This window comes from Lutjanus erythropterus, chromosome 12, assembly GCF_056507025.1.
Source record: "Lutjanus erythropterus isolate fLutEry1 chromosome 12, fLutEry1.hap2, whole genome shotgun sequence".
Lineage (NCBI taxonomy): Eukaryota > Metazoa > Chordata > Actinopteri > Lutjaniformes > Lutjanidae > Lutjanus > Lutjanus erythropterus.
In genome coordinates this window covers 27,030,500-27,046,200 of record NC_139328.1, presented here as the reverse complement: position 1 = coordinate 27,046,200, position 15,701 = coordinate 27,030,500, and the positions used below count along the sequence as shown (strand labels likewise).

The 15,701-nt window shown below is 39.3% G+C and overlaps 1 protein-coding gene across 1 annotated transcript; it reads left to right on the top strand.

The window, feature by feature from the left end:
* Positions 1-2,379: 2,379 nt before the first annotated feature.
* On the top strand, positions 2,380-15,595 carry gtpbp4 (GTP binding protein 4). The gene is made up of 17 exons (XM_084732323.1): positions 2,380-2,511; positions 7,410-7,580; positions 7,702-7,805; positions 8,403-8,539; positions 8,789-8,889; positions 9,191-9,283; positions 9,956-10,147; positions 10,843-10,908; positions 11,028-11,117; positions 11,219-11,329; positions 11,427-11,504; positions 12,242-12,293; positions 12,396-12,496; positions 12,580-12,777; positions 13,361-13,426; positions 14,024-14,167; positions 14,896-15,595. Exons 1-17 carry the CDS (start codon positions 2,464-2,466, stop codon positions 15,046-15,048), a joined length of 1,905 nt encoding a protein of 634 aa, XP_084588449.1. The 5' UTR covers positions 2,380-2,463; the 3' UTR covers positions 15,049-15,595.
* The last annotated feature ends 106 nt before the right edge of the window (positions 15,596-15,701 follow it).

Below are 15,701 nucleotides of genomic sequence, written 5' to 3'. Positions count from 1 at the left end.
TGACAGCTCAACTCGGCTCACAGTGGCTGCAACATTCATCACTGTCCCAGGCTGAGCTCCCTGTCACACGTGTCTTATGCTTTGCACAGATGTTTACAGCAGCTCTCAAATTTCTTTCAAATGTGGCCATAAAGTAGCCTTGTCATGAACATTTTTACTTTGAGTTAATTAGCTTATCGACACTAATGTTATAACAACGCTCCTGATATGAACAAATAAGGAGAATAAACACGATCAATAACAAGCAAAACCTGATAAATTGAGCAAAATTGAATATAAGCAACACGTTGTTTTTTTTTTACACAATATATTAATATGAATTAATATGAAAGACAGACAAACAGATCCAACTCTGAAATGGCATTTTATCATTGAGTCAACCAGGATTTACAAAACCATGCAAAATGTATGTTGATTACATCTGTTGACTATAATCTTTTGATCATTTACCAAAGCTGTTTTGCTCTCTGAATGCAGGCACACCCTGAAATGTTCGTAAACAAGAAACCTGTCTATACTTTGTATGTATTACTATACATGCCTGATTATTTAGTAACTAATTCCTCTTTAATCTTCCACTGCAGGGAAGAAGACTCCAGTCCAGAAAGAGGATTTTTTTCAGCTCAGGAAGAAAACTTCTTCTGCAGTTTTGGTTCAAATTCAATTCCAGGGTTTTTATTCATTTTCACTTTTAAAGGAGCAATATGTAGGACTTGTGCATGCAAAAATGAGTACGAGTTGTCGAGCTAGACGGTCTATTAAGTAGGTTAAAATTCTATTTAATATATGACCTATGGTTGAAGCGAGTTGTCTCCCCCTGCTGCCTCCTCCTCAGACTCTGGGAGCAAAGTGAAACACTGCAGGAGTGCAGGACAAGAATAACATGGTCAACGGACAATAACAAGTGAGGACGAGTCCTCCACTGTCAGTTGATCAGCTGTTTATAACTCTGTCAGTTGATGTAAAGTTCAGTCTATTATCCTGAAAATAAAAGCCCACGGCCCTGAAAATACACACTCTGGAGTTTGAGTTCAGTGATTGCCTGTCTTACTGTCTGCCAGACTCCATTGACAGTTTTTTCAATTTAACCGTCATAAACATATATGTCTTCTACAAGATTATTAATGATGTCTTATGAGTCATAAAGATACATTAACTCAATCTGAGAACATTCAGCATTAATTAATTAATTAATTGCTGCCAGTAAGTTACAGAAATGTATACAAAACTGTTACAGTGTTTCTGTTTTCTAATCATAACACAAAAAAAAAAAAAAAAAAAAAAAAAAAAAAAATGCATTTGACAATACATGTTCACTGACTAAAAAAAATCTCTACATAAGTAGACAGAATGTTGTGATTGTAAATCAACTTATGAAGATCATTGGTCACATAAACAATCATCAAGATGATGAAAAAATAAAATTTAAAGAAACTGTGGGCAGCAGCAAGAGAGCACCAGGAACATTAAATAAATAAAGTAATGGAAATAATTCTTTGGTAAAAAAAACATTTTTGTTTTTTCTATCATTTGTAGTACCTTTGTTTTACAATTTTGAGTTACTAATTTCCCAAAAAAAGTTTAAAGGGATAGTTTGCCCCCAAATCAAAAATACACATTTTTCTGTATGTTTCTGTATAGTGAGTCCACATCATTTCATAATATTTGTGTTCTAATTTGTTTATAATTGTTTATTTATGATTTAGAAAGTGTTTACAACCTAATCAATAATTACAAACAGTTTATTAATCATAACATTTATGAATAATTTCTAAGATAAGATAAGATAAGATGGTTCTCAAACTGTTATCCCTAACACAGAGGCACTGCAGGGCAGGTGCAGAAGACCAGGGGAGAAGTAAAAAAAAACAAAAAAACAAGTTTGCTGATTCTATCCTGCTAACTGTTATTTCACTAAAATGTTTCTTTTTAATCTTTTTTGTAATCAGTTACATATATTATAAAATGTAAAAAATAAAAATATAATCGAGAGGAACTATAAATATCTGAGCAATTTAAACACAAGGAAATATAAAAACAGGAGCAGAATATACAATATCAACACGCTCAATGTTTGAATTTACACCATTGCACAGAGGTAATATTGATATTACACATAGAATAACACACCTGATTGAAGTATTGATATTTTGCACATTGAAATTAAAATTCACCTGCGTGACATATTGCGCAGTATATAGTGGCATTACACCTGAATAATTAATAATATATGGTGTACATTATAGTGCAGTCAATTGTCAGTTTTGGTGAGTATGTGGTGATTATGTGGTCTACTGTAGTCTTATTGTAAACTGGTACCATTTCTGCTATGTCTGTGTTGGACCGTTAGGTGGCGCTGTGCAGAAAAACCCACCAAAATATTTCGGTGTCTTTTCCGGTTCTAGCGGAACGAGGAGCGCTCCTTCTCCGTGCCGTCAGCGGACAACAACGTGTCGCGACAAAATGGCACTTTATAATTTCAAGAAGATTATGGTGGTTCCCACCGCAAAGGTGAGTTTTGTCTCCGCGTCCGTAGTGTTTTAAACTTGTGTCGTTTTGTCCGTCTCGCATGTCAGCTGTGAGAGACAGAAGAAGAAGAAAAACATGGTAGAACTGTGCTGGGAAGGAAAACACGTGCTGAGCTGCTGTAAAGAGACATCAGCAGGTTTACGTCTATGTCCGAGTACTTTACGTAGTTTTTGGCTTATAGTATTACAGGAGGAAAACAGAATAAAGAGATGAGACATTTAAATAGTGTGTTTGACAAGTCTTAGACAAAGAATAGGCTTTGTCTTCGTTACTGTTGTCACAGTTGACATAAGCCCAGACTTGTCCTGCACCAAACTCCGTTACAAAATCTAAAAATTAAACACTCCAGTCAACAAGGATCCGCTGTCCAACCATATATCATACATACATACCATACATCAGTAATCACATATTAAAACAAGCTAACTCGTGCTTCTCATCTGTTGCTCCGACAGTGTAAGACCATTTAAATACTGTCACAGAATCAAGTCATAAAAGTTGGGCTCTCTCGAGAAAGTTATGTGTATTATATATGTGCCGAATTGACAAGAAGACACCTAGTATTTGTAATATGCATGCAAAAAGTTATTATAATGTGACCTCTTTTGCCGAGAAGCGATTATAAGTTAAATTAAAGCTGCAAGCAGCGATGAACGGGCCCGAGCACCCCCGCGCCACTCGGGGGGCCGGCCACCGCCTCCAGATGGCCGGACCCGCCCCGGAGCGGAGAGGCCACGCGTGGCCGCGACCGTCCAACGTCGCCCCGAAGCCACAGTGAGCCCGGAAAACCAAACCGCATTCGACACCCACTCTCCGCCGTGCTGATGCAAGGACGGGTGAAGACCTCAAGTGCGCACAAATAACCCACAAACTGTCTCCGTACCGCTCCTGTGGTGTGATTTAAGTGTCTGTAAGAGGTGACAGTAAAATGTAACCCAAAAAGACACCATTTACACCGTGTTTCCAGCCTCTTTGTCAACTGTAGCCTCTGAGACTGGAAATGCATGCACACGGCTGAAGTACGTACACAAGCTCTATCCCAAGCGGCACAGCTGCAGCCAAAAAACACTGTTTCTCTTCTATGTCCAAGTGCTCAGACATTTTCTTCTGTTTTGAAAGTTTGCTAAGGAAACTCTATGCATAACAGGTCACTGTTTCTGAGAAAACTCTGTATGTTGTCTGAGTGTTTTTCAGGATTAAATCATTCGTGCAGCATGGAGACATTTTGTGAGCTTTTTGTGTTCATTTTTACGTTATAAAACTGATCACTCTTCACTTAAATTGCACTGGATGTCACTATGGTTTTGTTTTCTGAGGAAATTGTTGGAGTATTTTGTGTACTGGAGATCTTCATCCCTCCTCACATCAGCACAGGTATGAGTAGATATTGAGTGCAATTTCATTTTTAGGTGAACTACTTTTTAAAGGGATTCAGTGTTTTCCTGCTCTCAGTATTACGTATCTGTGTTCAGGGCATGCCTATTATCACACATGTTAAGTTTGATGCAGATTGGACAATTCTGTAGCCTCTGAGACTGGAAGTGCGTGCACACAGCTGAAGCTGGTACACATGCTGTAGCCCAAGTAATACAGCTGCAGCAAAGAAATGATGTTTCTCTTCTATGTGAAAGTCTTCAGATATTTTCTTCTCTGTTGAAAGTTTGTTAAACTGTGTGCCTAACAATTCACTATTTCTGAGAAGAATGCTGTCTGTTATCTGAGTGTTTTCCAGGATTACAGCATTCGTGCAGCATGGAGGCATTTTCTGTTGTTTTTCTGTTTATTTTTTTTCATTTTAAATCTGATCACTCTTCACTTCAGTTGCACTGGATTTGACTACAGTTCTGTTTTCTGCTTAAACTCAGGGAGTGTCTTGTGAACTGGAGATCTTCATCCCTCCTCACATCAGCACAGGAATGAGTAGATATTTAGTGCAATTTCATTTTTGAATGAACTACTTTTTAAAGGAATTTACTGTCATTTCATGCCCCCAGTATTACATAGGGCATGCTTATTATCACACATGTGAAGTTTGATGCAGATTGGCTCATTTACATTAAAGTTATAGCAATTTCCTGTTTCATGGCGAAACGCCAAAATTCGCCACCCCGCTACAGCCACAGCGTTTAACACTGACTAAATCTTTTAATAAGTTTTAATCACACACTTGTCTAGATGCTCCACACCAGTGTTGAAGTCAATTGAAAAATCTTTGTAGGAGGAATTAATTAAAATAGGTCATGTGGAAAACGCCAAAATTGAGCACGAAATTCAAAATTGCCGACTTCCTGTTGACTTTAGCCTATGGGTCCAAGAGACTTTTTTGTTTATCTCCCTGTGATACATATGTGTACCAATTTTCGTGCACGTCGGCGAAACTCACTATTTGCGGCACCGCACGTCAAAGGGCGTGGTCGAGCCATTTGACCACGCCCATGAATAAAACTCATATCACATGTTCAGACTGAGACTGTTAATGAACATGTAAAATTTCAGCCAGTTTTGACCAAGTACAGGGAGGTTAAAGCCACTTCCTGTGTTTTGGCGAAACGCGTTAATGGGCGTGGCCACGCCATTTGGCCACGGACATGGACGAAACTCACATCATATGTTCAGACCGGGACTCTTAATAAACATGTCAAGTTTCAGGCAGATCTGACCATGTACAGTCCAGTTATAGCAACTTCCTGTGTGTTGGCGAAACATGGACATTCGCCACGCCGCCAGGGCAACGCCGTTTGACGAGACGTCCTGATATTCAGGATATAGCATCATCATGGTCTTAAGGCTTGTCAGACCAAATTGGAGTTTGATATAGTCAACGTGGTGGGAGCAAGACCTCAGACTGTAAAACATGACATTTCCTGTCACCACCAGGGGGCGCTATGAGAATTATGGAATATTTTCATATAGGTGTGTTCAGAGCTGGACTATTATCAGACATGTGAATGTTGGTGCAGATATGACCTTTTTTACTAAAGTTATAGCCATTTCCTGTTTCATGGCGAAACATCAATATTCGCCGCCACACTATGGCCACGCCCTTCAACATGAGGACAATCTTTTAATAACTTTTGATGAGAGTGTAGTCCAGAAGGTAGCCAGCGAATTTGAAGCCATTCTGACTCTTCCCCTAGGAGGAGTTCGTTAAAATGCGTGACAAGTGAAACGCCAAAAATGACCAGGAAATTCAAAATGGCCAACTTCCTGTTGAGTTTGGCCCATGGGTCCAAGAGACTTTTTTGTGCGTCTGGGTGTGATACACATGTGTACCAAGTTTCATGCATGTCCGAGAAATGTGGCGGGGGGGCTGAAGTTTAAAGGGCGTGGTCAAGCCGTTTGGCCACGCCCATCAACGAAATTAATATCATACGTTCAGGCCGGGACCGGTCACACACATGTGAAATTTCATGCCGATATAAACTTGCACACAGAAGTTATTACTAAATATGTCGTTTTTTCAGGCCGCGGTCCTTCGCCGCTCTCCAGCGTCGACACCCTTCGCCAGACCGTCACGACCTTCAAAATGTAGCATCACCCACTTGTTAATGTCATCTTCACCAAATTTGAGCTAGAAATAATCAACACGGTTGGAGCAGCAAGTCACAACCTAAAAAAACTAATTTCCTGTCACCACCAGGGGGCGCTATGACAATTATGGAATATTTTTATATATTTCCATTTAGGCCCATAGACTGATCATACACATGAAGTTAGGTGCAATTGTGACCATGTACCCCAAAGTTATGGCCATTTCCTGTTTCATGGCGAAACGCCAAAATTCGCCGCCACCTAACATCCAGGCGCTTTAACATGACGTGAAACTTTTAATAACTTTTAATCACAAAGTTGTCTAGATGGTACACAGCGATTTTGAAGTCATTATGACGAACCGTGTCGGAGGAGTTCGTTCAAATACGACACGTGGAAAACGCCAAAAACAGGCGCAAAATCCAAAATGGCCGACTTCCTGTAGGGTTTAGCCCATGGCTCCAAGAGGCTTTTTTGTGCGTCTCGGTGTGTTCTATCTGCGTACCAAGTTTCGTGCGCGTCGGAGAAACATGCCGTCGGGGCTCGTCTGTAGATGGCGCTACTGAGCCATTTCGCCCCGCCCTTTCGCGAGACCCTTAAAATACGTAATTTTTCGCCGGGACTGACGCGGCCGCCAAATTTCATGAGTTTTCATATATGTTAAGGCCTCCAAATATGCGATTTACTATTGCCAGAATAATAATAAGAAGAAGAAAAATAATCCGAGCAATTTCAATAGGTCCTCGCACCGAGGTCGGTGCTCGGGCCCTAACTACAGATTTGTTAATGAAGTTTGGCAGGACTCTAATAGGCCAATAGTTTACACAAGATTTTGCTGAGTGTAAATGTAGGGAATGCCATGTTTTTGTGAATGTATGTGAAGTAGTTGTTCCAATATTAGAGGAGGGAAGCTGCAAAAGGAGAAAAAAAATATTTGACAAGTATAAGATGATGGATAGGGTTCATCTTCTTGTAAATGCCAATCCAGTTGTGACCAGCGTAGATATTTCCTGAACCAAACTCTGTTCAAAATTCTGGAATTTTAAGACTTAAGTGAGCAAGGATCCGCTATCCGACCTGGTGTTATTGACCCACATTAAACAGGGCATACAACATCACATAGCACGTTAAACTCGTGCTTCTCATCTGTTACTACAACAGTGTGACCTGCTATGTTTAAAGTTACACATTTTTAAGGATTAAAAAATGTCATGTTTTCTTGAAAATAAAATGTTAATGAATGGTTTGTTTCTCTGGTCACCAGTGAAGGGAATAATGTTAAAGGAAAAATGTCCTGTTCACTTTTCTTCACTAAAACCTTGACCTTCATACTGTTCCCCTCTCTGCAGGATTTCATCGACATCACTTTATCCAAAACACAAAGGAAGACACCCACAGTGATACACAAGCATTACCAGATCCACCGCATCCGACATTTTTACATGCGAAAGGTGAAATTCACCCAGCAGAACTACCATGACCGCCTCACTCAGATCCTCACCGACTTCCCCAAGCTTGACGTAAGTAAAGATGCTCAAAAAAAAAATCTTGTTTCATTTTGTCTGACACAAATAACAGATCATTTTTCTCTGATGTCTTAGATCAGTTTGTGAAATTTAACAATGTGTTGTTTTCTTGCAGGACATCCATCCATTCTATGCTGATCTGATGAATGTGTTGTATGACAAAGACCATTACAAGTTGGCCCTGGGACAGATAAATATCGCCAAGAATTTGATCGATAAGTAAGTTTGGCTTATTGATTTGTTTGTTTCAATTCACACTAACTATCCAGTTGTTCCTCCAATGACCAGCATAGAAATGGAAATGTTAAAATCTGACTGGAAAGAACTGAGCGTTGGTAAACTTTTAGTATAACAAGAGCAAAAGCCTCCATTGCCTCTTGTACTTTATTTAGGTGTTTCCTTGGAACATAACGTGATGCTATGTATGATATTTCCTGCTGCGTGTGTGTTTATTTTCATCTGAGGTTTGTCACAATCTCCTCCATGATTTAAATTGCCTTTAACTTTAATGTATAGGACTTCTTCTGAGGCAATGACTAGCAAATAAAGTAAACTATGGGAAGATTTGTTAAATAGGGGAATTTTTGAAAAAGAGGTTTTCAGTGTTTCTTGTTCTGACTGTATTAAGGCCGGTCCAGTATATATGAAACAAGATCTAGACTTGATCGGCTACAAACGAGAAGGAAAAACAAGGAATAAGAAATGCAGTAACACCAGCAATTTAGCAAAACCCAGAAAGAGATCAAATACAGACTTAAAGAATCAAAGCAGTGAACTAATATCTTTTTTTCTTTTTCTTTTTTTCAATCTCATCAGTGTTGCCAAAGACTATGTGCGTCTGATGAAGTATGGAGACTCTCTGTACCGTTGTAAACAGCTAAAGAGAGCTGCTCTGGGTCGTATGTGCACCATCCTAAAACGACAGAAGTCGAGTCTGGAGTATCTGGAACAAGGTAACAGAGAGGACATGTCCTGTGACTGAAATTCTGTTATAGAGAATAAAAATCAGGCTTCTTAGAACAATGTATGATCTGTTGGCTTCATGTTGATTAAATGTATATCAAATTGTCTTCATTTCTTTTGGCAATTTCATTATTTTTCGGCCTGATAGGTTTTCGTGAGCCAATTTTAATACAGTGATATGTTTTTTCTGTCTTTAATATTTGAAAATAACTCATCTCCCTGTGGGTCTCCTTCAACAGTGCGTCAGCATCTGTCTCGTTTGCCGACCATTGACCCAAACACGAGGACCCTGCTGCTGTGTGGTTATCCCAACGTTGGCAAGTCTAGTTTCATCAACAAGGTAAACAACTATAGTTTACATAGACAACTGCAGTGTATGAGTTGGAGATGTTTGTGTGTTAGGATCACGTATCACGAGAAGAGACTTTGAGTCTTTCAGTGTTTGTTCACAAAAAGATTTATTAAAATTAAAGTCTAAGAAATAAGATAATTAAAGGGGACATATATAATGTTATTCTCAACGTTTCTGTTAATTTTACAGGAATTATCATTATTGGCTTCACGGTGTTTGAGCCCCTAGACGTCTCTGTTTATAAGTATAGTTAACATGGTGTAACTGTATAAATGGTCTTCCCTGTCAGGTGACCAGAGCAGATGTTGATGTCCAGCCATATGCTTTCACCACCAAGTCACTGTTTGTGGGTCACATGGACTACAGATACCTCCGCTGGCAGGTAATGCAGCTCTGACTGTTACACATCACTCAGTTCTTCTCCTTCACATGCTTGTTTTCTTGCTTCAGATGTGCCTTAATGATGAAGTAATTTTAGCTATATGAAGACAAACTGACTGTGAGGTTAAAATGCTTACTGTTGGTTTTAACATACAGATCTTAGTTTTCTGGTCTGAGATTTGTGAAAAAAAAGTAAATTGTCTTAGTGTGTCTGTGATTTAACTTGTATGCTTGTATCATTTCCCTGATTCAACCATAGATCATGGTCCTAAATAATCTAACTGATGTTAAACTAACATGTGTAGAGCTGTTTATTGTGTTTTTATCCGGGAGACTCTTTAAGTGAAAAGCTAAAGCAGTGACAGTGACCTATTACACTGGGCTGTGTATATTCATGTTTAAATTCGTACTGATATGCAGTCTGCAGCTTAAAGGTTTTTGAAATTTTTATTTTGTTTTTTATTTATTTAACATAGCCTCAATGTACCTCAAAATAAAAGAAAAAATACAGCCTTTAGGTCATTATTATTAAAATAGATACAGATAGATCCCCTTAATATCATTATACAAGTGCAGAAACACTCTTGTTTCCCTTATTATTCCACACTTTCATGCTGTGACTGTGATCGTCCTCATTTTAACTGTGTGTGTGTGTTTGTGTGTGCATGTGTAGGTGGTGGACACCCCTGGTATCCTGGACCACCCCCTGGAGGAGAGGAACACCATCGAGATGCAGGCCATCACGGCTCTGGCTCACCTGCGAGCGGCAGTTCTTTACGTCATGGACGTGTCCGAGCAGTGCGGTCACACCCTGCAGGAACAGCTGGAGCTCTTCAACAACATCCGACCACTGTTTGCCAACAAGGTCAGACATCAGTGAAGGTCCAGCCGGTTTTCCACTAGGGCTGAACAATATGCAAGAAAAAAACATATTGCAATTATTTTGTCAGATAGTGCGATTAAAGTACGAGTCACAATTTAAATGGGAACTGCAATTTTTCCAGTTCATTTTCTCTGAACAAATACAAAAATGATGATGTGATTTTTGCTGGTCTATACTTAGTAAGGTTGTTCTCTTGTCTCTGAAGATTGTGAATTGTAGGCAGGGGCATCTCTGTAGCACCACCATGCTTCAAGTATAAAATATGATATGACACATTTTACATTCATCAAAAAATAACAGCTCCTACGATTTGAACATTGCACACTTCCTGACTGCAATTTCAGTAATATTCCTATTAATTGTTCAGCCCTAGAATAAATTTAATGCATTGTTTTGAGAGGATTTCTCATAGTTTGGAGCACCAGCTCCTGTCTGCCAAATTGTCAACAAAAAGCACAGTAGGTACAAACTTTGCTTTCATAAATTGATGAGCACATTAAGTTGTCAACATCCAGCTGTGGAACACCAAATTTAATTTGATATAAAAGTTAGTGGGAAGTATTCTGTATATTTAGCAGGTCTCTCCAAGAGTAAATAAAAGGATGAAAATTGGTCTGATAGTGTAATATGTTGAAGTGCAAGTAATTGAAGTAACTTTGGTGTGTCGCTCCCTGCAGCCTCTCATCATTGTGGCCAACAAATGTGATGTGAAGAAGATCAACGAGCTGCCTGAGGAGAACCAGGTGGGTGATTCACAGTTTACTCTCGACCTGCCTAAAATGTCTTATAGGCTCTGAATGAAGTCAGGTCATCTTGACCTCAGTCTGCTGACATCTCTGACTGTTGTGTTTTTTCCTGCCAGAAAATCTTTGCAGATCTCTCTGCTGAGGGGATCTCCGTGATCGAGACCAGCACCCTGACCGAGGAGGGAGTCATGCAGGTTAAAACTGAGGTGAGACGCTGCAAACTTCACACTCACTCTGGAGTCCTGGAGGTGTTGGGGAACAAGTAATTGTCCTCTGCTTGTTGTGGCTCATGGTTTATGTTTGTTAGGCCTGTGACCGGCTCCTCGCCAATCGTGTGGAGACCAAGATGAAGGGCAAGAAGGTCCACGATGTTCTCAACCGGCTCCACCTGGCCATGCCCGCCAAGAGAGATGAGAAGGTGAATACCAGATTACTAACAGAGCGCTGCTGCTGCTCATGTCATTTTAGCTCATTTTTTAAATTAATATTAACCTCCTTTCACCTGTTATTTCCAGGAGAGGCCTCCATTCATCCCAGAAGGAGCCTTGATGCGCAGGAAGGCAATGGAGGTGGACGCTCCCAAACGCAAACTGGTATGTCTGTTTTTAAGTTCAGCCACGACAACTGTAGGGTTTGTCCAAAGTCTTAAAAGTTTGGAAAAGGCCCATTTTTAACAGTTATGTTTAAAAATTAGGAATATGCTTAAATTTGAATGTGCACATTGAAAAATGTTTGATTTTCAACATTATCTGGTGTTTCATTGACACAGTCATGTAAATATTTTTGTAAATCTTTTAATATTTGAAATCAAATGATCCCCAGATTTGTCATTCATTGCTATGATCAAAACATACAATCAGTAATATTGTCTGGTTTGTCCACTTTGATCAAGACAGACTGACATTGATCAGAAAAGACAGCATAATTGTTAACCTCACTGGCTGGCTGGATTTTGACTTCTAATAGCAATAAAGCAGGATGTTTTTTCTTATTTTGCATGTTTAAACTGGCAAGGACCACAGAATTTGTGTTTGCTGCCAGTCAAATTAGGTTGTTTACACCCAAAAAGGGGCAGGGCATGACACAGAATCAAAGTGGAGGGTATTTCTACTTCACCTGAAAACGAGGATCGCAACAAGACAGGGGTGTGGTGACACAGGGAGACAAACCACCTAGAAAGGGTGTCTCTCACTCTTCCTCACGGGTGAGATGAATGAGTGCCTGTTCTTCATCAGCCAGCTCCACATGTCCCTTGGCTAATGAGCTGTTTATGTCCTGCTGGTTTTGATCAGTGGCTGTTTAATACGCCATTTTATTTTTTGTCTTGCAGGAGAGAGATCTGGAGATGGAGCTTGGCGATGACTATGTTCTGGACCTACAGAGTAAGAAGTGTTTTCATTTCTATCATCAATCTGCCACTGTGAATTTTTACAAAGTAAATGCTTTTATCTGCACTTCTGATGTTGTTTTATTTTGTTTTCAAGAATACTGGGACCTGATGAACGAGGATGAGAAGCATGATAAGATCCCTGAGGTGTGGGAGGGCCACAACATCGCAGATTACATTGATCCTGACATCATGAAGGTGAGTCTTCTGCACTGCCCCTGGTAGACTGTAGTTACCATGAAATCCTGCCCTCCTCTAAACATCTTGATCTCCTCTCACAGAAACTGGAGGAGCTGGAGAAGGAGGAAGAGCTGAAGGAGAGAGCCGGCGAGTATGACTCCGATGACGAGAGCGAGGACGAAGAGATGCAGGAGATCCGCATTCTGGCCAAACAGATCCGCGACAAAAAGCAGCTGCTGGTCCTCGAGTCTAAAGAGAAGGATGTACACGGGCCACGCATGCCCAGGACCACCACCAAGGTGAGGGAGGCACTTGAGTTTCTAGTCAATTTATGCTCATCAGTGCCACATCAGTATTGGTGTACATGTCAGCTGATGAGTGACAAGAAACGAGAGGCTACTCACTGCATCAGTTAGGGTTAAATACCTTGTTGCCAGATGGAACATTAATCATGCAGTAATTATCCAGTGGAAGGCTCTTTGTTTGTCCTCATGTAAGACCTTGAAACTTGAGCAGTTACATTTGTTTTTCAATTTTGAAGCAAAGTAGAGTTCTACTTTAATTTGATTTATTTGAAAACCCTGACAAATTTTGTAGCGTAACTAGAGAAATATTCTGTGGAGTTTTGATAGAGTCCTCTTGGCATTTTAATTTGAAAAGCCACTCAAGTTTGCCTTCTTTCAGGTGTGACATAGTGGAGAACTCTGCAAAAGTATCAAATAATGCCTCCGTTATATATGTTTTTAATCTAGGTGTCTCCACTTGCATTCAGCTCTGGCAGTGATTGCACTTTTGTTTATAAAATTACTTGTTTACCTTTTGAAACATGATTTTGTATTTCACTAAAATGTACCTCTAACTGTGAGTGTTTGATGCATACAGGTTGAAAGAAAGAAACTGGAGAAGCAGATGGGCGACCTCGGTCTGGACATGACTGACAAGGATGATGTGAGTTTATCCTTTAAATTAGAAAACATTGACTCTGTGATATCTTAGAATCGATCTAATCATGTGGACTATGTCCTGTTTCATATTGTTATGTGAAAATATTATGCATAATTTTTTGTTTAGAAAGTACAAAACAGTTATGTCCGCAGTATTAATGTGCATTGTAGCTCTGCTGTTTTTTAGTGCTCAAGTGACAGTGGAAAAAATATACAGAATTTGAATTATTTTTAATTTATTTTCAAGCTTGTGGTTGAAATATTATGAAATTATAATAATTCCCCACAAATTTTGAATTTCAGAAAAAGTTTTTGAAAATAGGAATTGCCTTGAGGGCTTATAGAACGAAGTTAAAACACCTAAACCTCCGTGTTGTCTCACTTTGTCCTTGGATCAAAGCCTTTTGCACAGTACCATTTCATGCTATTTCATATCTCACCCCAGTACATGTCAAAATTGAGTCTTTTACCAAATAAGACCTTGAGAGTCACAGAGTAATCCTTGTGGATGTCTTAAACCTGCTGTGTACATGAACATTTGAGGAATAGTTTCTTCCACACAGAAGCACTGATCATGAGTATTTTCCTCTTGTATCTTCAGAGCCACTATGCACAGCAGGCCCGGCGGTCCAGAAGCGTCGCTAAGAAACGCAAGCGTGAAGCTTCAGCCCCTCCCACCTCCAGAACCCGCAGCCAGAGCGCATCCCGTCCACCACGCGACCAATCTGGTTTACGAGATGCAAAGGTACGAGACTGGCTTTAACTTTATTTTATTTTTATTATTATTTTATTAAACTATGCTGTTCAGTTAGTTGCTTTAGTCTTTGTTTTTATGAGGACAGATTTTCTGGAGAACAAATTCATATTTTGTTGACTGTTCTATTGTCTGCTTGTTCTTCTTGTATTGCAGTACTTGCTTTTCATCTTTTTTTTGTATTTTTCTACTTGTGTTTATTGTTGTGCACCAAAACACCAGACCAACTTACTAATTTGTGAAAACCTACTTGGAGATAAACCTGATTCAGAATCATGAAATCATTCTTATTTTAATGTATCTGCTGTTATTTATTTTATTTCCTCCAAGTTAAGTCTTTTTGCTATTAAAGGGATATTTTAGATTATTAAATGTGGGGTTGAGGTACTTATCCTTATCCTTAAATATCTCATGCAACCCCTCTGCAACAAATCTGAATTATCCCTGTAATCTAGTGACACTGATGTGGGACAGTTTTGGCTAATGTTAAATATGGGCAGAGGAGGCAAGAGAGGACTCCAAACTGATGTTTATTTTATTAATTTGTTTGCACATAAGAAAAATAAGTATATGATATTCATACACATTGAGTACTCGTCATTGCGCACTTCAGCAGCATGGTGTAAAATGTAAAACTGTAAATTCAATAACGAGGCCTTGGTGCTGCTTCTGAAAGTTAATTTGAAGTACACTCAGTGTCTTCTTTGTTTGGTCCTCAGATGGTAAAGAAGACAAAGAAGATGATGAAGAACTCCCAGAAAGGCATGAACCGCCAGGGCAAGAAAGGAGAGTCAGACCGACACGTGTTTGATCTCAAACCCAAACACCTTCTGGCCGGGAAGAGGAAATCTGGCACCACAGATCGCAGATAAAAACTGTTCTTTTCTGGACTGTTGAGACCTGGACATTCATTTGAAAAGAGAGGCCTCTCTGTGGAGACATTGTTTGTGTCTTCATTCTATATTTAGAAATCTAGAGAACTGTTAAGCTGCCGGGGAAATGCACCAACCCATTAAATTGTTCAGTAATTATCATAATAGTGTTTCTTCTATTTGTCAGCTCTCACCCATTTGCTCACAGAAGAAAAGTGTGAAGAAAACAGAACCATATGGAAAAGCAGAGACTCAGAAACCAGTTGTGTGATGGTCTTATTTTGTTTCTGCAGTTGCCATGATCAAATTTATTAACAAAATGTCAAATATTATTCAGTTGTTAAACTGATTTGTATACAATTTCACAAGTGTTTTTCTTTGCAATAGCAGTTGAGTGAACCTTTATGCCTTATAGCCAGTATGGACTAAGGCAGTGATGGGTTTACTTTGGATAAAGTGATGATGATGATGTTTCTTTTACAAGCCTCCCTTTGAGAAAAAATCATTAACAAGGGAGGCAAATAAATATACACCTGAACTAAACCAGTCTGTCATGTTGTCTCATGTCTTCATTTTCAGCACATATATTGTGTGCTTTTTTCTTGACAAAGCAAAGTTGTGCACAGATATTACCTTGCTGTATTTTTAACTTT

Excerpts from the sequence above, each read along its gene's own strand:
- gtpbp4 (XM_084732323.1), top strand. The coding sequence starts at position 2,464 with ATGGCACTTTATAATTTCAAGAAGATTATGGTGGTTCCCACCGCAAAG. Across the intron at positions 2,512-7,409 it reads TGGTGGTTCCCACCGCAAAG|GATTTCATCGACATCACTTT; the intron begins GTGAGTTTTGTC and ends CCCTCTCTGCAG. Across the intron at positions 9,284-9,955 it reads ACAGATACCTCCGCTGGCAG|GTGGTGGACACCCCTGGTAT; the intron begins GTAATGCAGCTC and ends GTGCATGTGTAG.